A 23,305-nucleotide genomic window follows, 5' to 3' on the forward strand; every position below is an offset into this window, starting at 1 on the left:
TGTGTAACACTGTGTAGCTGTGTAACACTGTGTAACTGTGTAACACTGTGTAACTGTGTAACACTGTGTAACTGTGTAACATTGTGTAGCTGTGTAACACTGTGTAACTGTGTAACACTGTGTAACTGTGTAACACTGTGTAACTGTGTAACACTGTGTAACTGTGTAGCTGTGTAACTGTGTAACACTGTGTAACTGTGTAACACTGTGTAACTGTGTAACACTGTGTAACTGTGTAACACTGTGTAACTGTGTACCGCTGTGTAACTGTGTAACACTGTGTAACTGTGTAACACTGTGTAACTGTGTAACACTGTGTAACTGTGTAGCTGTGTAACTGTGTAACACTGTGTAACTGTGTAACACTGTGTAACACTGTGTAACTGTGTAACACTGTGTAACTGTGTAGCTGTGTAACTGTGTAACACTGTGTAACTGTGTAACACTGTGTAACTGTGTAACACTGTGTAACTGTGTAACACTGTGTAACTGTGTAACACTGTGTAACTGTGTAACACTGTGTAACACTGTGTAACTGTGTAACACTGTGTAACTGTGTAACACTGTGTAACTGTGTAGCACTGTGTAACACTGTGTAACTGTGTAACACTGTGTAACTGTGTAACACTGTGTAACTGTGTAACACTGTGTAACTGTGTACCTGTGTAACTGTGTAGCTGTGTAACTGTGTAGCTGTGTAACTGTGTACCTGTGTAACTGTGTAGCTGTGTAACTGTGTAACACTGTGTAACTGTGTAGCTGTGTAACTGTGTACCTGTGTAACTGTGTAGCTGTGTAACTGTGTAACACTGTGTAACTGTGTACCGCTGTGTAACTGTGTAACTGTGTAGCTGTGTAGCTGTGTAACACTGTGTAACTGTGTAGCTGTGTAACTGTGTAGCTGTGTAACACTGTGTAACTGTGTAGCTGTGTAACACTGTGTAACACTGTGTAACTGTGTAACACTGTGTAACTGTGTAGCTGTGTAACTGTGTAACACTGTGTAGCTGTGTAACTGTGTAACACTGTGTAGCTGTGTACCGCTGTGTAGCTGTGTACCGCTGTGTAACTGTGTACCGCTGTGTAACTGTGTAACACTGTGTAGCTGTGTACCACCGTGTACCGCTGTGTAACATAACGTTGTGTAACTGTGTACCGCTGTGTACCACCGTGTACCGCTGTGTAACGTTGTGTACCGCTGTGTAGCTGTGTACCACCGTGTACCGCTGTGTAACATAACGTTGTGTAACTGTGTACCGCTGTGTAGCTGTGTACCGTGGGGCTTGGGGTGAGCACAGGACGTGCTGAACGTTACTGCAGCAGCCACGAGTGAACGGGTTGAGACCCCCACGGAACTTCCCTGTTACCTGCCAGACACACACGGAGACAGAGACACACAGAGACACACAGAGACACACGGAGACACACGGAGACACACGGAGACAGAGACACACAGAGACAGAGACACACGGAGACACACGGAGACACACGGAGACAGAGACACACGGAGACACACGGAGGCAGAGACACACAGAGACACACGGAGACAGAGACACACGGAGACACACGGAGACACACGGAGACAGAGACACACGGAGACACACGGAGGCAGAGACACACAGAGACACACGGAGACACACGGAGACAGAGACACACGGAGACACACGGAGACAGAGACACACGGAGATAGAGACACACAGAGACACACGGAGACAGAGACACACGGAGATAGAGACACACAGAGACACACAGAGACACACGGAGACAGAGACACACGGAGACACACGGAGACACACGGAGACAGAGACACACAGAGACACACGGAGACAGAGACACACAGAGACACACGGAGACACACGGAGAAAGAGACACACAGAGACACACGGAGACAGAGACACACGGAGACACACAGAGACACACGGAGACAGAGACACACAGAGACACACGGAGACACACGGAGACACACGGAGACAGAGACACACGGAGACAGAGACACACGGAGACAGAGACACACAGCGACACACAGAGACAGAGACACACAGAGACACACGGAGACACACGGAAACACACGGAGACAGAGACACACAGAGACAGAGACACACAGAGACAGAGACACACAGAGACACACGGAGACAGAGACACACGGAGACAGAGACACACGGAGACAGAGACACACAGAGACACACGGAGAAAGAGACACACAGAGACACACGGAGACAGAGACACACGGAGACACACGGAGACAGAGACACACAGAGACACACGGAGACACACGGAGGCAGAGACACACGGAGATAGAGACACACAGAGACACACAGAGACAGAGACACACAGAGACACACGGAGACAGAGACACACAGAGACAGAGACACACGGAGACAGAGACACACAGAGACACACGGAGACAGAGACACACGGAGACACACGGAGACACACGGAGACACACGGAGACAGAGACACACGGAGATAGAGACACACAGAGACACACGGAGACAGACACACACGGAGACACACGGAGACACACGGAGACAGAGACACACGGAGACACACAGAGACAGAGACACACAGCGACACACGGAGACACACGGAGACACACAGAGACACACGGAGACAGAGACACACAGAGACACACGGAGACAGAGACACACAGAGACACACGGAGACAGAGACACACGGAGATAGAGACACACAGAGACACACAGAGACACACGGAGACAGAGACACACGGAGACACACGGAGACACACGGAGACAGAGACACACAGAGACACACGGAGACAGAGACACACAGAGACACACGGAGACACACGGAGACAGAGACACACAGAGACACACGGAGACAGAGACACACAGAGACACACGGAGACACACGGAGAAAGAGACACACAGAGACACACGGAGACAGAGACACACAGAGACACACGGAGACAGAGACACACAGAGACACACGGAGACAGAGACACATGGAGATAGAGACACACAGAGACACACAGAGACACACGGAGACAGAGACACACGGAGACACACGGAGACAGAGACACACAGAGACACACGGAGACAGAGACACACAGAGACACACGGAGACACACGGAGACAGAGACACACAGAGACACACGGAGACAGAGACACACAGAGACACACGGAGACACACGGAGAAAGAGACACACAGAGACACACGGAGACAGAGACACACGGAGACACACAGAGACACACGGAGACAGAGACACACAGAGACACACAGAGACACACGGAGACACACGGAGACAGAGACACACGGAGACACACGGAGACAGAGACACACGGAGACAGAGACACACAGCGACACACAGAGACAGAGACACACAGAGACACACGGAGACACACGGAAACACACGGAGACAGAGACACACAGAGACAGAGACACACAGAGACAGAGACACACAGAGACACACAGAGACACACGGAGACAGAGACACACGGAGACAGAGACACACGGAGACAGAGACACACAGAGACACACGGAGACAGAGACACACAGAGACACACAGAGACAGAGACACACAGAGACACACGGAGACAGAGACACACAGAGACACACGGAGACACACGGAGAGAGACACACAGAGACAGAGACACACGTGTGAGTGAGCGAGCGAGTGTATGGGTGAGTATATGGGTGAGTGAGTGTATGAGTGAGTGAGTGTGTGAGTGTGTGAGTGAGTGTATGAGTGAGTGTATGGGTGAGTGAGTGAGTGTGTGAGTATGTGAGTGAGTGTATGAGTGAGTGTATGAGTGAGTGAGTGTATGAGTGAGTGTATGAGTGAGTGAGTGTATGAGTGAGTGTATGAGTGAGTGAGTGTGTGAGTGAGTGTATGAGTGAGTGTACGGGTGAGTGTGTGGGTGAGTGAGTGTACGGGTGAGTGTACGGGTGAGTGTACAGGTGAGTGTACGGGTGAGTGTGTGAGTGAGTGTACGGGTGAGTGTACGGGTGAGTGTGTGGGTGAGTGAGTGTACGGGTGAGTGAGTGGGTGAGTGTGTGAGTGAGTGTATGAGTGAGTGAGTGTGTGAGTGAGTGTATGAGTGAGTGTATGAGTGTGTGAGTGTACGGGTGAGTGTACGGGTGAGTGTACGGGTGAGTGTACGAGTGAGTGTGTGAGTGAGTGTGTGGGTGAGTGAGTGTACGGGTGAGTGTACGGGTGAGTGTACGGGTGAGTGAGTGTATGAGTGAGTGTATGAGTGAGTGAGTGTATGAGTGAGTGTATGAGTGAGTGAGTGTACGGGTGAGTGTACGGGTGAGTGTACGGGTGAGTGTGTGAGTGAGTGAGTGTACGGGTGAGTGTACGGGTGAGTGTACGGGTGAGTGTACGGGTGAGTGAGTGAGTGTACGGGTGAGTGTACGGGTGAGTGTACGGGTGAGTGTACGGGTGAGTGTGTGAGTGTACGGGTGAGTGTACGGGTGAGTGTACGGGTGAGTGTACAGGTGAGTGAGTGAGTGTATGAGTGAGTGTATGAGTGAGTGAGTGTACGGGTGAGTGTGTGAGTGAGTGAGTGTACGGGTGAGTGTACGGGTGAGTGTACGGGTGAGTGTACGGGTGAGTGAGTGTACGGGTGAGTGTACGGGTGACTGTGTGAGTGTATGAGTGAGTGTATGGGTGAGTGAGTGTACGGGTGAGTGTATGGGTGAGTGTACGGGTGAGTGTACGGGTGAGTGTACGGGTGAGTGTACTGGTGAGTGTACGGGTGAGTGAGTGTATAGGTGAGTGTACGGGTGAGTGTACGGGTGAGTGTACGGGTGAGTGTACGGGTGAGTGAGTGAGTGAGTGTACGGGTGAGTGTGTGAGTGAGTGAGTGTACGGGTGAGTGTACGGGTGAGTGTACGGGTGAGTGTACGGGTGAGTGAGTGAGTGTATGAGTGAGTGTATGAGTGAGTGAGTGTACGGGTGAGTGTGTGAGTGAGTGAGTGTACGGGTGAGTGTACGGGTGAGTGTACGGGTGAGTGTACGGGTGAGTGTACGGGTGAGTGAGTGTACGGGTGACTGTGTGAGTGTATGAGTGAGTGTATGGGTGAGTGAGTGTACGGGTGAGTGTACGGGTGAGTGTACGGGTGAGTGTACGGGTGAGTGTACTGGTGAGTGTACTGGTGAGTGTACGGGTGAGTGAGTGTATGGGTGAGTGTACGGGTGAGTGTACGGGTGAGTGTATGGGTGAGTGTACGGGTGAGTGTATGGGTGAGTGTACGGGTGAGTGTGTGGGTGAGTGTGTGGGTGAGTGTGTGGGTGAGTGGGTGAGTGTACGGGTGAGTGTACGGGTGAGTGTACGGGTGAGTGTACGGGTGAGTGTGTGAGTGAGTGTACGGGTGAGTGTGTGGGTTAGTGTACGGGTGAGTGTATGGGTGAGTGAGTGTATGGGTGAGTGAGTGTACGGGTGAGTGTATGAGTGAGTGAGTGTACGGGTGAGTGTACGGGTGAGTGAGTGAGTGAGTGTACGGGTGAGTGTACGGGTGAGTGTACGGGTGAGTGAGTGTATGGGTGAGTGTATGGGTGAGTGAGTGGGTGAGTGTACGGGTGAGTGAGTGTACGGGTGAGTATATGGGTGAGTGAGTGGGTGAGTGTACGGGTGAGTGAGTGTACGGGTGAGTGTACGGGTGAGTGTACGGGTGAGTGTACGGGTGAGTGTATGGGTGAGTGTACGGGTGAGTGTACGGGTGAGTGTACGGGTGAGTGTATGGGTGAGTGTACGGGTGAGTGTACGGGTGAGTGTACGGGTGAGTGTACGGGTGAGTGTACGGGTGAGTGTGTGAGTGAGTGAGTGTACGGGTGAGTGTACGGGTGAGTGTACGGGTGAGTGTATGGGTGAGTGAGTGAGTGAGTGTATGAGTGAGTGTGTGAGTGAGTGTATGAGTGTGTGAGTGAGTGTGTGAGTGAGTGTACGGGTGAGTGTACGGGTGAGTGTACGGGTGAGTGAGTGTACGGGTGAGTGTACGGGTGACTGTGTGAGTGTATGAGTGAGTGTATGGGTGAGTGAGTGTACGGGTGAGTGTACGGGTGAGTGTACGGGTGAGTGTACGGGTGAGTGTACGGGTGAGTGAGTGAGTGAGTGTACGGGTGAGTGTACGGGTGAGTGTACGGGTGAGTGAGTGTATGGGTGAGTGTATGGGTGAGTGAGTGGGTGAGTGTACGGGTGAGTGAGTGTACGGGTGAGTATATGGGTGAGTGAGTGGGTGAGTGTACGGGTGAGTGAGTGTACGGGTGAGTGTACGGGTGAGTGTACGGGTGAGTGTACGGGTGAGTGTATGGGTGAGTGTACGGGTGAGTGTACGGGTGAGTGTACGGGTGAGTGTATGGGTGAGTGTACGGGTGAGTGTACGGGTGAGTGTACGGGTGAGTGTACGGGTGAGTGTACGGGTGAGTGTGTGAGTGAGTGAGTGTACGGGTGAGTGTACGGGTGAGTGTACGGGTGAGTGAGTGAGTGAGTGTATGAGTGAGTGTGTGAGTGAGTGTATGAGTGTGTGAGTGAGTGTGTGAGTGAGTGTACGGGTGAGTGTACGGGTGAGTGTACGGGTGAGTGAGTGTACGGGTGAGTGTACGGGTGACTGTGTGAGTGTATGAGTGAGTGTATGGGTGAGTGAGTGTACGGGTGAGTGTACGGGTGAGTGTACGGGTGAGTGTACGGGTGAGTGTACTGGTGAGTGTACTGGTGAGTGTACGGGTGAGTGAGTGTATGGGTGAGTGTACGGGTGAGTGTACGGGTGAGTGTATGGGTGAGTGTACGGCTGAGTGTATGGGTGAGTGTACGGGTGAGTGTGTGGGTGAGTGTGTGGGTGAGTGGGTGAGTGTACGGGTGAGTGTACGGGTGAGTGTACGGGTGAGTGTACGGGTGAGTGTGTGAGTGAGTGTACGGGTGAGTGTGTGGGTTAGTGTACGGGTGAGTGTATGGGTGAGTGAGTGTATGGGTGAGTGAGTGTACGGGTGAGTGTATGAGTGAGTGAGTGTACGGGTGAGTGTACGGGTGAGTGAGTGAGTGAGTGTACGGGTGAGTGTACGGGTGAGTGTACGGGTGAGTGAGTGTATGGGTGAGTGTATGGGTGAGTGAGTGGGTGAGTGTACGGGTGAGTGAGTGTACGGGTGAGTATATGGGTGAGTGAGTGGGTGAGTGTACGGGTGAGTGAGTGTACGGGTGAGTGTACGGGTGAGTGTACGGGTGAGTGTACGGGTGAGTGTATGGGTGAGTGTACGGGTGAGTGTACGGGTGAGTGTACGGGTGAGTGTATGGGTGAGTGTACGGGTGAGTGTACGGGTGAGTGTACGGGTGAGTGTACGGGTGAATGAGTGGGTGAGTGTACGGGTGAGTGTACGGGTGAGTGTACGGGTGAGTGTACGGGTGAGTGTACGGGTGAGTGTGTGAGTGAGTGAGTGTACGGGTGAGTGTACGGGTGAGTGTACGGGTGAGTGTATGGGTGAGTGAGTGAGTGAGTGTATGAGTGAGTGTGTGAGTGAGTGTATGAGTGTGTGAGTGAGTGTGTGAGTGAGTGTACGGGTGAGTGTACGGGTGAGTGTACGGGTGAGTGAGTGTACGGGTGAGTGTACGGGTGAGTGTACGGGTGAGTGTACGGGTGAGTGTGTGAGTGAGTGTGTGGGTGAGTGAGTGTACGGGTGAGTGAGTGTACGGGTGAGTGTACAGGTGAGTGTACGGGTGAGTGTGTGGGTGAGTGAGTGTACGGGTGAGTGTACGGGTGAGTGTACGGGTGAGTGTACGGGTGAGTGTACGGGCGAGTGTACGGGTGAGTGTACGGGTGAGTGTGTGAGTGAGTGAGTGTACGGGTGAGTGTACGGGTGAGTGTACGGGTGAGTGTACGGGTGAGTGAGTGTACGGGTGAGTGTACGGGTGAGTGTACGGGTGAGTGTATGGGTGAGTGTACGGGTGAGTGTACGGGTGAGTGTATGGGTGAGTGTACGGGTGAGTGAGTGAGTGTACGGGTGAGTGAGTGAGTGTATGAGTGAGTGTGTGAGTGAGTGAGTGTACGGGTGAGTGTACGGGTGAGTGTGTGGGTGAGTGAGTGTACGGGTGAGTGTACGGGTGAGTGTACGGGTGAGTGTACGGGTGAGTGTGTGGGTGAGTGAGTGTACGGGTGAGTGTACGGGTGAGTGTACGGGTGAGTGTGTGGGTGAGTGTGTGGGTGAGTGTACGGGTGAGTGTACGGGTGAGTGAGTGTGTGGGTGAGTGTACGGGTGAGTGTACGGGTGAGTGTACGGGTGAGTGAGTGTACGGGTGAGTGTGCGGGTGAGTGTGTGGGTGAGTGTACGGGTGAGTGTACGGGTGAGTGTACGGGTGAGTGTACGGGTGAGTGTGTGGGTGAGTGTGTGGGTGAGTGTGTGGGTGAGTGTGTGGGTGATTGTGTGGGTGAGTGTGTGGGTGAGTGTACGGGTGAGTGTGTGGGTGAGTGTACGGGTGAGTGTGTGAGTGAGTGAGTGTACGGGTGAGTGTACGGGTGAGTGTGTGGGTGAGTGTGTGGTTGAGTGTATGGGTGAGTGTGTGAGTCCACCTGCTCGTTGGTTGTGCGTCCGCGTGCTACCAGCACCACGTGGAACCCGGTGAGGCCGGCCACGGGGAAGAAGAACAACCCGGCCACCACCATCACCGCCAGCCTGCGCCGTCGTCAAGGGGGGTAACCACGGCAACCACGGCATCCACGGCAACCACGGTAACCAGGGGCAACGGTCAGTCATCTCAGCCACCTGGGCCGATCACGTTAACTCCTCCTGCACCTAGCCTGGCACGGCGGCCAGCCCACAGCGCTGACATCAGCCACGTGACCTCCTCCTGCACCTAGCCTGGCACAGCAGCAGTACAACCTCATGGCATCTGCAGGGTCTGTCACGTGACCTCCTCCTGCACCTAGCCTGGCACAGCGGTACAACCTCATGGCATCTGCAGGGTCTGTCACGTGACCTCCTCCTCCTGCACCTAGCCTGGCACAGCAGTACAACCTCATGGCAACTGCAGGGTCTGTCACGTGACCTCCTCCTCCTGCACCTAGCCTGGCACGGCAGTACAACCTCATGGCACCTGTCCCCGTGACCACCACCACCACCACCACCCCCACCACCACCACCACCACCTCCTACTGCTGCCACTGCACATGCCACTGCACATGCACCTAGCCTGGCACGGCAGTACAACCCCATGGCACCTGTCCCCGTGACCACAACCACCACCAGCACCACCACCACCACTACCACCAACCTCCTCCTACCGCCGCCGCCACCGCACGTACCCGCTGCACATGCACCTAGCCTGGCACGGCAGTACAACCCCATGACACCTGTCCCCGTGACCACCACCACCACCAGCACCACCACCACCACCACTACCACCAACCTCCTCCTCCTACCGCCGCCGCCGCCGCCGCCGCACGTACCCGCTGCACATGCACCTAGCCTGGCACGGCAGTACAACCCCATGACACCTGTCCCCGTGACCACCACCACCACCACCACCAGCACCTCCTACCACCGCCGCCGCACGTACCCGCTGCACATGCACCTAGCCTGGCACGGCAGTACAACCCCATGGCACCTGTCCCCGTGACCACCACCACCACCAGCACCTCCTACCACCGCCGCCGCACGTACCCGCTGCACATGCACCTAGCCTGGCACCGGGTGGGATGGGGATACGTGACGGCGGTGTGCGGTGTGGTGAGCGCGTGGGGGGCGTGGTGCAGCACGAAGACGAGCCCGCAGGAGAACACCCCCAGCATGTGGACGCTGAGCGAGAGCAGGAACAGGAAGAAGTAGCGGTAGTTTCGGCGGCCAATGCAGTTGTTGACCCACGGGCAATGGTGGTCAAAGTCCTGGTGGGGAGAGGGGAGAGGGGAGGGAGAGAGATACGTTGAAGGGGGGAGAGGGAGATACGTTGAAGGAAGGGGGAGGGAGATACGTTGAAGGGGGGAGGGAGATACGTTGAAGGGGAGGGAGATACGTTGAAGGGGAGAGGGAGATACGTTGAAGAGGGGAGAGAGATACGTTGAAGGGGAAGGAGGGAGATACGTTGAAGGGGAAGGGGAGGGAGATACGTTGAAGGGAGAGAGATATGTTGAAGGGGAGGGAGATACGTTGAAGGGGAGGGAGATACGTTGAAGGAGCGAGAGCAGGAACAGGAAGAAGTAGCGGTAGTTTCGGCGGCCAATGCAGTTGTTGACCCACGGGCAATGGTGGTCAAAGTCCTGGCGGGGAGAGGGGAGAGAGGAGAGGGGAGGGGAGGGGAGGGAGATATGTTGAAGGGGGGAGGGAGATACGTTGAAGGGGAGGGAGATATGTGGAAGGGGAGGGAGATACGTTGAAGGGGAGGGAGATACGTTGAAGGGGGGAGAGAGATACGTTGAAGGGGGGAGAGAGATACGTTGAAGGGGGGAGAGAGATACGTTGAAGGGAGGGAGGGAGATACGTTGAAGGGGAAGGGAGATACGTTGAAGGGGAAGGGGAGGGAGATACGTTGAAGGAGCGAGAGCAGGAACAGGAAGAAGTAGCGGTAGTTTCGGCGGCCAATGCAGTTGTTGACCCATGGGCAATGGTGGTCAAAGTCCTGGCGGGGAGAGGGGGAGAGGGGAGGGGAGGGGAGGGAGGGAGATATGTTGAAGGGGAAGGGGAGGGAGATATGTTGAAGGGGGGAGAGAGATACGTTGAAGGGGAGGGAGATACGTTGAAGGGGGGGAGGGAGATACGTTGAAGGAAGGGGGAGAGAGATACGTTGAAGGGGAAGGGGAGGGAGATATGTTGAAGAGGGAGAGAGATATGTTGAAGGGGGGAGAGAGATACGTTGAAGGGGAGGGAGATACGTTGAAGGGGAAGGGGAGAGAGATACGTTGAAGGGGAGGGAGATACGTTGAAGGAGCGAGAGCAGGAACAGGAAGAAGTAGCGGTAGTTTCGGCGGCCAATGCAGTTGTTGACCCACGGGCAATGGTGGTCAAAGTCCTGGTGGGGAGAGGGGAGAGGGGAGGAGAGGGGAGGGGAGGGAGGGAGATATGTTGAAGGGGGGAGGGAGATACGTTGAAGGAAGGGGGAGAGAGATACGTTGAAGGGGAGGGAGATACGTTGAAGGGGAGGGGGGAGATACGTTGAAAGGGGAGAGAGATACGTTGAAGGGGAGAGGGAGATACGTTGAAGGGGGGAGGGAGATACGTTGAAGGAAGGGGGAGGGAGATACGTTGAAGGGGGGAGGGAGATAAGTTGAAGGAAGGGGGAGGGAGATACGTTGAAGGGGAGGGAGATACGTTGAAGGAGCGAGAGCAGGAACAGGAAGAAGTAGCGGTAGTTTCGGCGGCCAATGCAGTTGTTGACCCAGGGGCAATGGTGGTCAAAGTCCTGGTGGGGATACGGGGAGAGGGGAGGGGAGGGAGATACGTTGAAGGGGAGAGAGATACGTTGAAGAGGGAGGGAGATACGTTGAAGGGGGGAGGAAGATACGTTGAAGGGGGGAGGGAGGGAGATACGTTGAAGGGGGAGGGAGGGAGATACGTTGAAGGGGGGGAGAGAGATACGTTGAAGGGGAGGGAGATACGTTGAAGGGGGGAGGGAGGGAGATACGTTGAAGGGGGAGGGAGGGAGATACGTTGAAGGGGGGGAGAGAGATACGTTGAAGGGGGAGATACGTTGAAGGAAGGGGGAGAGAGATACGTTGAAGGGGGAGAGGGAGATACGTTGAAGGGGGGGAGGGAGATACGTTGAAGGAAGGGGGAGAGAGATACGTTGAAGGGGGAGAGGGAGATACGTTGAAGGGGGAGGGAGATACGTTGAAGGGGGGGGAGAGAGATACGTTGAAGGGAGAGAGATACGTTGAAGGGGGGGAGGGAGATACATTGAGGAGGGGAGGGAGGGAGATACGTTGACGGGGGAGGGGGGGAGGGAGATACGTTGAAGGGGGAGGGGGGGGAGGGAGATACGTTGAAGGAGGGGGAGATATGTTGAGGGGAGGGGGAGGGAGATACGTTGAAGGGGAGGGATACGTTGAAGGGGAGGGGGAGATACGTTGAAGGGGGAGGGAGATACGTTGAAGGGGAGGGGGGAGATACGTTGAAGGGGGAGGGAGATACGTTGAAGGGGGGGAGGGAGATACAATGAAGGGGGGAGAGAGATGTGTTGGCGGGAGGGAGATACGTTGAAGGGGGGAGGGAGATACGTTGAAGGGGGGAGGGAGATACGTTGAAGGGGGGGAGGGAGATACGTTGAAAGGGGGGGGATACGTTGAAGGGGGGAGGGAGATACGTTGAAGGGGGGGAGGGAGATACGTTGAAAGGGGGGGGATACGTTGAAGGGGGGAGGGAGATACGTTGAAGGGGAGGGGGGAGATACGTTGAAGGGGGAGGGATACGTTGAAGGGGAGGGGGAGATACGTTGAAGGGGGAGGGAGATACGTTGAAGGGGAGGGGGGAGATACGTTGAAGGGGGAGGGAGATACGTTGAAGGGGGGGAGGGAGATACAATGAAGGGGGGAGAGAGATGTGTTGGCGGGAGGGAGATACGTTGAAGGGGGGAGAGAGATACGTTGAAGGGGGAGGGAGATAAGTTGAAGGGGGGGAGGGAGATACGTTGAAGGGGAGGGAGATATGTTGAAGGGGAGGGGGAGATACGTTGAAGGGGGAGGGAAATACGTTGAAGGGGGAGGGGAGATACGTTGAAGGGGGGAGGGAGATACGTTGAAGGGGGAGGGAGATACGTTGAAGGGGGGAGGGAGATACATTGAAGGGGGGAGGGAGATACGTTGAAGGGGAGGGGGGAGATACGTTGAAGGGGGGAGAGATACGTTGAAGGGGGGAGGGAGATACGTTGAAGGGGGGAGGGAGATACGTTGAAGGGGGGAGGGAGATACGTTGAAAGGGGGGGGATACGTTGAAGGGGGGAGGGAGATACGTTGAAGGGGAGGGGGGAGATACGTTGAAGGGGGGAGGAAGATACATTGAAGGGGGAGGGAGATACGTTGAAGGGGGGAGGGAGATACGTTGAAGGGGGGGAGGGAGATATGTTGAAGGGGAGGGAGATACGTTGAAGGGGGAGGGAGATACGTTGAAGAGGGAGGGAGATATGTTGAAGGGGGAGAGGGAGATACGTTGAAGGGGGGAGGGAGATACGTTGAAGGAGCGAGAGCAGGAACAGGAAGAAGTAGCGGTAGTTTCGGCGGCCAATGCAGTTGTTGACCCATGGGCAATGGTGGTCAAAGTCCTGGTGGAGATACGGGGAGAGGGGAGGGGAGGGAGATACGTTGAAGGGGGAGGGAGATATGTTGAAGGGGGGAGGGGAGGGAGGGAGATAAGTTGAAGGGGGGGAGGGAGATACGTTGAAAGGGGAGAGAGATACGTTGAAAGGGGAGAGGGATACGTTGAAAGGGGAGAGAGATACATTGAAGGGGGGGAGGGAGATACATTGAAGGGGGGAGAGAGATATGTTGAAAGGGGAGAGATACGTTGAAGGGGGAGAGAGATACGTTGAAGGGGGGAGGGAGATACGTTGAAGGGGAGGGGGAGATACGTTGAAGGGGGAGGGAGATACGTTGAAGGGGGGAGGGAGATACGTTGAAGGGGGGGAGGGAGATACGTTGAAGGAAGGGGGAGGGAGATACGTTGAAGGAAGGGGGAGAGAGATACGTTGAAGGGGGAGAGGGAGATACGTTGAAGGGGGAGGGAGATACGTTGAAGGGGGGGGAGAGAGATACGTTGAAGGGAGAGAGATACGTTGAAGGGGGAGAGGGAGATACGTTGAAGGGGAAGGGGAGGGAGATACGTTGAAGGGGGGAGAGAGATATGTTGACGGGAGGGAGATACGTTGAAGGGGGGGAGGGAGATACATTGAGGAGGGGAGGGAGGGAGATACGTTGACGGGGGAGGGGGGGAGGGAGATACGTTGAAGGGGGAGGGGGGGGAGGGAGATACGTTGAAGGAGGGGGAGATATGTTGAGGGGAGGGGGAGGGAGATACGTTGAAGGGGAGGGATACGTTGAAGGGGAGGGGGAGATACGTTGAAGGGGGAGGGAGATACGTTGAAGGGGAGGGGGGAGATACGTTGAAGGGGGAGGGAGATACGTTGAAGGGGGGGAGGGAGATACAATGAAGGGGGGAGAGAGATGTGTTGGCGGGAGGGAGATACGTTGAAGGGGGGAGGGAGATACGTTGAAGGGGGGAGGGAGATACGTTGAAGGGGGGGAGGGAGATACGTTGAAAGGGGGGGGATACGTTGAAGGGGGGAGGGAGATACGTTGAAGGGGGGGAGGGAGATACGTTGAAAGGGGGGGGATACGTTGAAGGGGGGAGGGAGATACGTTGAAGGGGAGGGGGGAGATACGTTGAAGGGGGAGGGATACGTTGAAGGGGAGGGGGAGATACGTTGAAGGGGGAGGGAGATACGTTGAAGGGGGGGAGGGAGATACAATGAAGGGGAAAGAGAGATGTGTTGGCGGGAGGGAGATACGTTGAAGGGGGGAGAGAGATACGTTGAAGGGGGAGGGAGATAAGTTGAAGGGGGGGAGGGAGATACGTTGAAGGGGAGGGAGATATGTTGAAGGGGAGGGGGAGATACGTTGAAGGGGGAGGGAAATACGTTGAAGGGGGAGGGGAGATACGTTGAAGGGGGGAGGGAGATACGTTGAAGGGGGAGGGAGATACGTTTAAGAGGGAGGGAGATAAGTTGAAGGGGGAGGGAGATACATTGAAGGGGGGAGGGAGATACATTTAAGGGGAGGGGGGAGATACGTTGAAGGGGAGGGGGGAGATACGTTGAAGGGGGGAGAGATACGTTGAAGGGGGGAGGGAGATACGTTGAAGGGGGAGGGAGATACGTTTAAGAGGGAGGGAGATAAGTTGAAGGGGGAGGGAGATACATTGAAGGGGGGAGGGAGATACATTTAAGGGGAGGGGGGAGATACGTTGAAGGGGAGGGGGGAGATACGTTGAAGGGGGGAGAGATACGTTGAAGGGGGGAGGGAGATACGTTGAAGGGGGGAGGGAGATACGTTGAAGGGGGGAGGGAGATACGTTGAAAGGGGGGGGATACGTTGAAGGGGGGAGGGAGATACGTTGAAGGGGGGAGGGAGATACGTTAAAGGGGGGAGGGAGATACGTTGAAGGGGAGGGGGGAGATACGTTGAAGGGGGGAGAGATACGTTGAAGGGGGGAGGAAGATACATTGAAGGGGGAGGGAGATAAGTTGAAGGGGGGAGTGAGATACGTTGAAGGGGGGAGGGAGATATGTTGAAGGGGGGAGGGAGATATGTTGAAGGGGGGGAGTGAGATACGTTGAAGGGGGGAGGGAGATATGTTTAAGGGGGGAGAGAGATACGTTGAAGGGGGGAGGGAGATACGTTGAAGGGGGGAGGGAGATACGTTGAAGGGGGGGAGGGAGATACGTTGAGGAGGGGGGGGAAATACGTTGAGGGGGAGAGAGAGACACAGGCGAGAGACGGGGGAGACACGGGGGGAGACACGGGGGGAGACACGTGGGGAGACACGGGGGGAGACACGGGGGGAGACACGGGGGAGACACGGGGGAGACACGGGGGAGACACGCGGAGAGACTCAGGGAGACACGGGGGAGACACGGGGGGAGACACGGGGGGAGACACGGGGGGAGACACGGGGGGAGACACGGGGGAGACACGGGGGAGACACGGGGGGAGACACGGGGGGAGACACGGGGGAGAAACGCAGAGAGAGACGGGGGGAGACACGGAGGAGACACGGGGGGAGACACGGGGGAGACACGGGGGGAGACACGGGGGGAGACACGGGGGAGGACACGGGGGAGGACACGGGGGGAGACACGGGGGGAGACACGGGGGGAGACACGGGGGGAGACACGGGGGGAGACACGGGGGAGACAAAGGGGAGACACGGGGGAGACACGCGGAGAGACTCAGGGAGACACGGGGGAGACACGGGGGAGACACGGGGGGAGACACGGGGGGAGACACGGGGGGAGACACGGGGGAGACACGGGGGGAGACACGGGGGGAGACACGGGGGAGAAACGCGGGGAGAGACGGGGGGAGACACGGAGGAGACACGGGGGGAGACACGGGGGGAGACACGGGGGGAGACACGGGGGAGGACACGGGGGGAGACACGGGGGGAGACACGGGGGGAGACACGGGGGGAGACACGGGGGGAGACACGGGGGGAGACACGGGGGAGGACACGGGGGGAGACACGGGGGGAGACACGGGGGGAGACACGGGGGGAGACACGGGGGGAGACACGGGGGGAGACACGGGGGAGACACGGGGGGAGACACGGGGGAGACACGGGGGGAGACACGGGGGAGACACGCGGGGAGAGACACGTGGGGGACGGGAGAGACACCAACGGTGGCTGGGCTGGTGGGTGGCTGGGCTGGGTGGGTGGGTGGCTGGGTGGCTGGGTGGCTGGGTGGGTGGCTGGGCTGGGTGGCTGGGCTGGGTGGGTGGGTGGCTGGGTGCGTGGCTGGGTGGGTGGCTGGGTGGCTGGGTGGGTGGCTGGGTGGGTGGCTGGCTGGGTGGGTGGGTGGCTGGCTGGCTGGCTGGGTGGCTGGGTGGCTGGGTGGGTGGCTGGGTGGCTGGTGGGTGGGTGGCTGGCTGGGTGGCTGGCTGGGGGGGTGGCTGGGTGGGTGGCTGGGTGGCTGGGTGGGTGGCTGTGTGGGTGGCTGGTTGGGTGGCTGGCTGGGTGGGTGGGTGGGTGGCTGGGTGGGTGGGTGGCTGGGTGGGTGGCTGGGTGGGTGGGTGGGTGGGTGGCTGGGTGGGTGGCTGGGCTGGTGGGTGGCTGGGTGGGTGGCTGGGCTGGGTGGCTGGGCTGGGTGGCTGGGTGGGTGGGTGGCTGGGTGGGTGGGTGGCTGGGCTGGGTGGGTGGGTGGCTGGGTGGGTGGGTGGCTGGGTGGGTGGCTGGGTGGGTGGGTGGCTGGGTGGGTGGGTGGGAGGCTGGGTGGCTGGTGGGTGGGTGGCTGGTGGGTGGGTGGCTGGGTGGGTGGGTGGCTGGGTAGGTGGGTGGCTGGGTGGGTGGCTGGGTGGCTGAGTGGGTGCCTGAGTGGGTGGGTAGGTGAGTGGGTGGGTGGGTGGGTGGGTGGCTGGGTGGGTGGGTGGCTGGGTGGGTGGCTGGGTGGGTAGGTGGCTGGGTGGGTGGGTGGGTGGCTGGGTGGGTGGTTGGGTGGCTGGGTGGGTGGCTGGGTGGGTGGTTGGGTGGCTGGGTGGCTGGGTGGGTGGGAGGCTGGGTGGGTGGGTGGCTGGGTGGGTGGGTGGCTGGGTGGCTGAGTGGGTGGGTGGCTCATTGGGTGGGTGGGTGGCTGGGTGGGTGGCTGGGTGGGTGGGTGGTTGGGTGGCTGGGTGGGTGGGTGGCTGGGTGGGTGGGTGGCTGGGTGGCTGGGTGGGTGGGTGGCTGGGTGGGTGGGTGGCTGGCTGGGTGGGTGGCTGGCTGGGTGGGTGGGTGGCTGGGTGGGTGGGTGGCTGGGTGGGTGAGTGGGTGGCTGGGTGGGTGAGTGGGTGGCTGGGTGGGTGGGTGGCTGCGTGGGTGGGTGGCTGGGTGGGTGGGTGGCTGGGTGGGTGGGTGGGTGGCTGGGTGGGTGGGTGGCTGGGTGGCTGGGTGGGTGGCTGGGTGGCTGAGTGGGTGGGTGGGTGAGTGGGTGGCTGGGTGGGTGGGTGGCTGGGTGGCTGGGTGGGTGGCTGGGCTGGGTGGCTGGGCTGGGTGGGTGGCTGGGTGGGTGGCTGGGTGGGCGGCTGGGTGGCTGGGTGGGTGGCTGGGTGGCTGGGTGGGTGGGTGGCTGGCTGGCTGGGCTGGGTGGGTGGGTGGCTGGGTGGGTGGCTGGGTAGGTGGCTGGCTGGGTGGGTGGCTGGGTGGGTGGCTGGGTGGCTGGGTGGGTGGCTGGGTGGGTGGCTGGCTGGGTGGGTGGGTGGCTGGGTGGGTGGGTGGGTGGCTGGGTGGGTGGCTGGGTGGGTGGGTGGGTGGCTGGGTGGGTGGCTGGGTGGGTGGCTGGGCTGGTGGGTGGCTGGGTGGGTGGGTGGCTGGGTGGGTGGCTGGGTGGGTGGCTGGGTGGGTGGGTGGGTGGCTGGGTGGGTGGGTGGCTGGGCTGGGTGGCTGGGTGGGTGGGTGGGTGGCTGGGCTGGGTGGCTGGGTGGGTGGGTGGCTGGGTGGGTGGCTGGGCTGGGTGGGTGGGTGGGTGGCTGGGTGGGTGGCTGGGTGGGTGGGTGGCTGGTGGGTGGGTGGCTGGTGGGTGGGTGGGTGGCCGGGTGGCTGGGTGGGTGGCTGGCTGGGTGGCTGGCTGGGTGGGTGGCTGGCTGGGTGGGTGGGTGGCTGGGTGGGTGGCTGGGTGGGTGGCTGGGTGGCTGGGTGGCTGGGTGGGTGGCTGGGTGGGTGGCTGGGTGGGTGGCTGGCTGGGTGGGTGGGTGGCTGGGTGGGTGGCTGGGTGGGTGGGTGGGTGGCTGGGTGGGTGGCTGGGTGGGTGGCTGGGTGGCTGGGTGGGTGGCTGAGTGGGTGGGTGGGTGAGTGGGTGGCTGGGTGGGTGGCTGGGTGGCTGGGTGGCTGGGTGGGTGGCTGGGCTGGGTGGCTGGGCTGGGTGGGTGGGTGGCTGGGTGGGTGGCTGGGTGGGTGGCTGGGTGGGTGGCTGGGTGGGTGGCTGGCTGGGCTGGGTGGGTGGGTGGCTGGGTGGGTGGCTGGGTGGGTGGCTGGCTGGGTGGGTGGCTGGGTGGGTGGCTGGCTGGGTGGCTGGGTGGGTGGCTGGGTGGGTGGCTGGCTGGGTGGGTGGGTGGGTGGCTGGGTGGCTGGGTGGGTGGCTGGGTGGGTGGCTGGGTGGGTGTTTGGGCTGGTGGGTGGCTGGGTGGGTGGGTGGCTGGGTGGGTGGCTGGGCTGGGTGGGTGGGTGGCTGGGTGGGTGGCTGGGTGGGTGGGTGGCTGGTGGGTGGGTGGCTGGTGGGTGGGTGGGTGGGTGGCTGGGTGGCTGGGTGGGTGGCTGGCTGGGTGGCTGGCTGGGTGGGTGGCTGGCTGGGTGGGTGGGTGGCTGGGTGGGTGGCTGGGTGGGTGGCTGGGTGGCTGGGTGGCTGGGTGGGTGGCTGGGTGGGTGGCTGGGTGGGTGGCTGGCTGGGTGGGTGGGTGGCTGGGTGGGTGGCTGGGTGGGTGGGTGGCTGGGTGGGTGGCTGGGTGGGTGGCTGGGTGGCTGGGTGGGTGGCTGAGTGGGTGGGTGGGTGAGTGGGTGGCTGGGTGGGTGGCTGGGTGGCTGGGTGGCTGGGTGGGTGGCTGGGCTGGGTGGCTGGGCTGGGTGGGTGGGTGGCTGGGTGGGTGGCTGGGTGGGTGGCTGGGTGGGTGGCTGGCTGGCTGGCTGGGCTGGGTGGGTGGGTGGCTGGGTGGGTGGCTGGGTGGGTGGCTGGCTGGGTGGGTGGCTGGGTGGGTGGCTGGCTGGGTGGCTGGGTGGGTGGCTGGGTGGGTGGCTGGCTGGGTGGGTGGGTGGGTGGCTGGGTGGCTGGGTGGGTGGCTGGGTGGGTGGCTGGGTGGGTGTTTGGGCTGGTGGGTGGCTGGGTGGGTGGGTGGCTGGGTGGGTGGCTGGGTGGGTGGCTGGGTGGGTGGGTGGCTGGGTGGGTGGGTGGCTGGGCTGGGTGGCTGGGTGGGTGGGTGGGTGGCTGGGTGGGTGGGTGGCTGGGCTGGGTGGGTGGGTGGCTGGGTGGGTGGCTGGTGGGTGGGTGGGTGGCTGGTGGGTGGGTGGGTGGCTGGTGGGTGGGTGGGTGGCTGCGTGGCTGGGTGGGTGGCTGGCTGGGTGGCTGGCTGGGTGGGTGGCTGGCTGGGTGGGTGGCTGGCTGGGTGGGTGGCTGGGTGGGTGGGTGGCTGGGTGGCTGGGTGGCTGGGTGGGTGGGTGGCTGGGTGGCTGGGTGGCTGGGTGGGTGGCTGGGTGGGTGGCTGGGTGGGTGGCTGGCTGGGTGGCTGGGTGGGTGGCTGGGTGGGTGGCTGGGTGGCTGGGTGGGTGGCTGGGCTGGTGGGTGGCTGGGTGGGTGGCTGGGCTGGGTGGCTGGGTGGGTGGGTGGCTGGGCTGGGTGGCTGGGTGGGTGGGTGGGTGGCTGGGCTGGGTGGCTGGGTGGGTGGGTGGGTGGCTGGGTGGGTGGCTGGGCTGGGTGGGTGGCTGGGTGGGTGGCTGGGTGGGTGGGTGGCTGGGTGGGTGGCTGGGTGGGTGGGTGGCTGGGTGGGTGGGAGGCTGGGTGGCTGGTGGGTGGGTGGCTGGGTGGGTGGGTGGCTGGGTGGGTGGCTGGGTGGGTGGGTGGCTGAGTGGGTGGCTGAGTGGGTGGGTGGGTGAGTGGGTGGGTGGGTGGCTGGGTGGGTGGGTGGCTGGGTGGGTGGCTGGGTGGGTGGGTGGCTGGGTGGGTGGCTGGGTGGGTGGTTGGGTGGCTGGGTGGGTGAGTGGGTGGCTGGGTGGGTGGGTGGGTGGCTGGGTGGGTGGGTGGCTGGGTGGCTGAGTGGGTGGCTCGTTGGGTGGGTGGGTGGCTGGGTGGGTGGGTGGCTGGGTGGGTGGCTGGGTGGGTGGGTGGCTGGGTGGGTGGGTGGTTGGGTGGCTGGGTGGGTGGGTGGCTGGGTGGGTGGGTGGCTGGGTGGCTGGGTGGGTGGGTGGCTGGGTGGGTGGGTGGCTGGGTGGCTGGCTGGCTGGGTGGGTGGCTGGGTGGGTGGGTGGCTGGGTGGGTGGGTGGCTGGGTGGGTGGGTGGGTGGCTGGGTGGGTGGGTGGCTGCGTGGGTGGGTGGCTGGGTGGGTGGCTGGGTGGGTGGGTGGCTGGGTGGGTGGCTGGGTGGCTGGGTGGGTGGCTGGGTGGCTGGGTGGGTGGGTGGCTGGGTGGGTGGCTGGGTGGGTGGGTGGCTGGGTGGGTGGGTGGCTGGGTGGGTGGCTGGGTGGGTGGGTGGCTGGGTGGGTGGCTGGGTGGGTGGGTGGCTGGGTGGCTGGGTGGGTGGGTGGGTGGCTGGGTGGGTGGGTGGGTGGCTGGGTGGGTGGGTGGGTGGCTGGGTGGGTGGCTGGGTGGCTGGGTGGGTGGGTGGCTGGGTGGGTGGGTGGCTGGGTGGGTGGGTGGGTGGGTGGGTGGGTGGCTGGGTGGTTGGGTGGGTGGCTGGGTGGCTGGGTGGGTGGGTGGGTGGCTGGGTGGCTGGGTGGGTGGGTGGGTGGCTGGGTGGCTGGGTGGGTGGCTGGGTGGGTGGCTGGGTGGCTGGGTGGCTGGGTGGGTGGGTGGCTGGGTGGGTGGGTGGCTCGGTGGGTGGATGGGTGGCTGGGTGGGTGGGTGGCTGGGTGGGTGGGTGGCTGGGTGGCTGGGTGGGTGGCTGGGTGGCTGGGTGGGTGGCTGGGTGGCTGGGTGGGTGGCTGGGTGGCTGGGTGGCTGGGTGGGTGGGTGGCTGGGTGGGTGGGTGGGTGGCTGGGTGGGTGGGTGGCTCGGTGGGTGGATGGGTGGCTGAGTGGGTGGCTGGGTGGCTGGGTGAGTGGGTGGGTGGCTGGGTGGGTGGCTGGGTGGGTGGATGGGTGGCTGGGTGGGTGGATGGGTGGCTGGGTGGGTGGGTGGGTGGCTGGGCTGTGCTAGCGGTGCTGGCGGTGCGGTGTGACGTGACGCGGTGTGGTGTGACGCGGTGTGACGCGGTGTGGCCACCTCCACGCAGTTGTCGCAGACGCTGCAGTGTGAGCAGCGTGGTGGGCGGTAGAAGTGGCACGTGCTGCACCACTTCATGCGCACAGAGGCACCGTTGATCTCCACGCTCTTGTACAGCGGCGCTCGCTGATCCTCGTCCTTGTCCTCGTCCTCCGACGCTGGTGGGGGGAGGAGGGTGGTGGGGGGAGGTGGTGGTGGGGGGAGGGTAGTGGGGGGAGGGAGGGTAGTGGGGGGAGACACAGAGGCACCGTTGATCTCCACGCTCTTGTACAGCGGCGCTCGCTGATCCTCGTCCTTGTCCTCGTCCTCCGACGCTGGTGGGGGGAGGTGGTGGTGGGGGGAGGTGGTGGGGGGGGAGGGTGGGTGGTGGAGGGAGGGTGGTGGGGGGGGTGGTGGGTGGGGGGAGGATGGTGGGGGGGGGGAGGGTGGTGGGGGGAGACACAGAGGGGATGAGGGGGAGATCTCGTGGTGACCTCCGTGGTGACCTCCGTGGTGACCTCGTTGTGATCTCGTTGTGACCTCCGTGGTGACCCCCAGACTACCCCTAGACTACCCCTAGACTACCCCTAGACTACCCCTAGACCACCCCTAGACCACCCCTAGACCACCCCTAGACTACCCCCTAGACTACCCCCTAGACTACCCCTAGACTACCCCCCAGACTACCCCCCAGACTACCCCTAGACTACCCCTAGACTACCCCTAGACTACCCCCTAGACTACCCCCTAGACTACCCCTAGACTACCCACCAGACTACCCCTAGACTACCCCCTAGACTACCCCCTAGACTACCCCTAGACTACCCCTAGACCACCCCCTAGACTACCCCCTAGACTACCCCTAGACTACCCCTAGACCACTCCTAGACCACCCCTAGACCACCCCTAGACTACCCCTAGACTACCCCTAGACTACCCCTAGACCACCCCTAGACCACCCCTAGACCACCCCCTAGACTACCCCCCAGACTACCCCCCAGACTACCCCTAGACTACCCCTAGACTACCCCTAGACTACCCCCTAGACTACCCCCTAGACTACCCCTAGACTACCCACCAGACTACCCCTAGACTACCCCTAGACTACCCCCCAGACTACCCCCTAGACTACCCCCTAGACTACCCCTAGACTACCCCTAGACTACCCACCAGACTACCCCTAGACTACCCCTAGACTACCCCCAGACTACCCCCCAGACTACCCCCTAGACTACCCCCTAGACTACCCCTAGACTACCGCCTAGACTACCCCTAGACTACCGCCTAGACTACCCCTAGACTACCCCTAGACTACCCCTAGACTACCCCCCAGACTACCCCCTAGACTACCCCCTAGACTACCCCTAGACTACCCCTAGACTACCCACCAGACTACCCCTAGACCACCCCCTAGACTACCCCTAGACTACCCCTAGACTACCCCCTAGGCTACCCCCTAGACTACCCCTAGACTACCCCCTAGACTACCCCTAGACTACCCCTAGACTACCCCCCAGACTACCCGCTAGACTACCCACCAGACTACCCCTAGACCACCCCCTAGACTACCCCTAGACTACCCCTAGACTACCCCCTAGACTACCCCCTAGACTACCCCCTAGACTACCCCTAGACCACCCCCTAGACTACCCCCTAGACTACCCCTAGACTACCCCTAGACCACCCCCTAGACTACCCCTAGGCTACCCCTAGACCACCCCGTAGACCACCCCTAGACT

At 60.7% G+C, this 23,305-nt stretch overlaps 1 protein-coding gene across 1 annotated transcript in view; it reads right to left on the bottom strand.

The window, feature by feature from the left end:
• Positions 1-23,305, bottom strand: part of LOC116936857 (uncharacterized) — a 69,920-nt gene that overhangs the window by 18,329 nt on the left and 28,286 nt on the right. The window contains exons 3-6 of the mRNA XM_076057698.1: positions 21,588-21,745; positions 9,656-9,831; positions 8,521-8,623; positions 1,276-1,367 (exon numbers count right to left, since the gene is read on the bottom strand). Of these exons, the coding sequence (XP_075913813.1) occupies positions 1,276-1,367; positions 8,521-8,623; positions 9,656-9,831; positions 21,588-21,745 (529 nt within the window). The remainder of the gene's footprint in view (positions 1-1,275; positions 1,368-8,520; positions 8,624-9,655; positions 9,832-21,587; positions 21,746-23,305) is intronic.

Source organism: Petromyzon marinus, chromosome 84, assembly GCF_048934315.1.
Source record: "Petromyzon marinus isolate PM22_M1 ecotype Great Lakes invasive population chromosome 84, UKy_Petmar_22M1.pri1.0, whole genome shotgun sequence".
In the NCBI taxonomy this organism is placed as follows: Eukaryota; Metazoa; Chordata; class Hyperoartia; order Petromyzontiformes; family Petromyzontidae; genus Petromyzon; species Petromyzon marinus.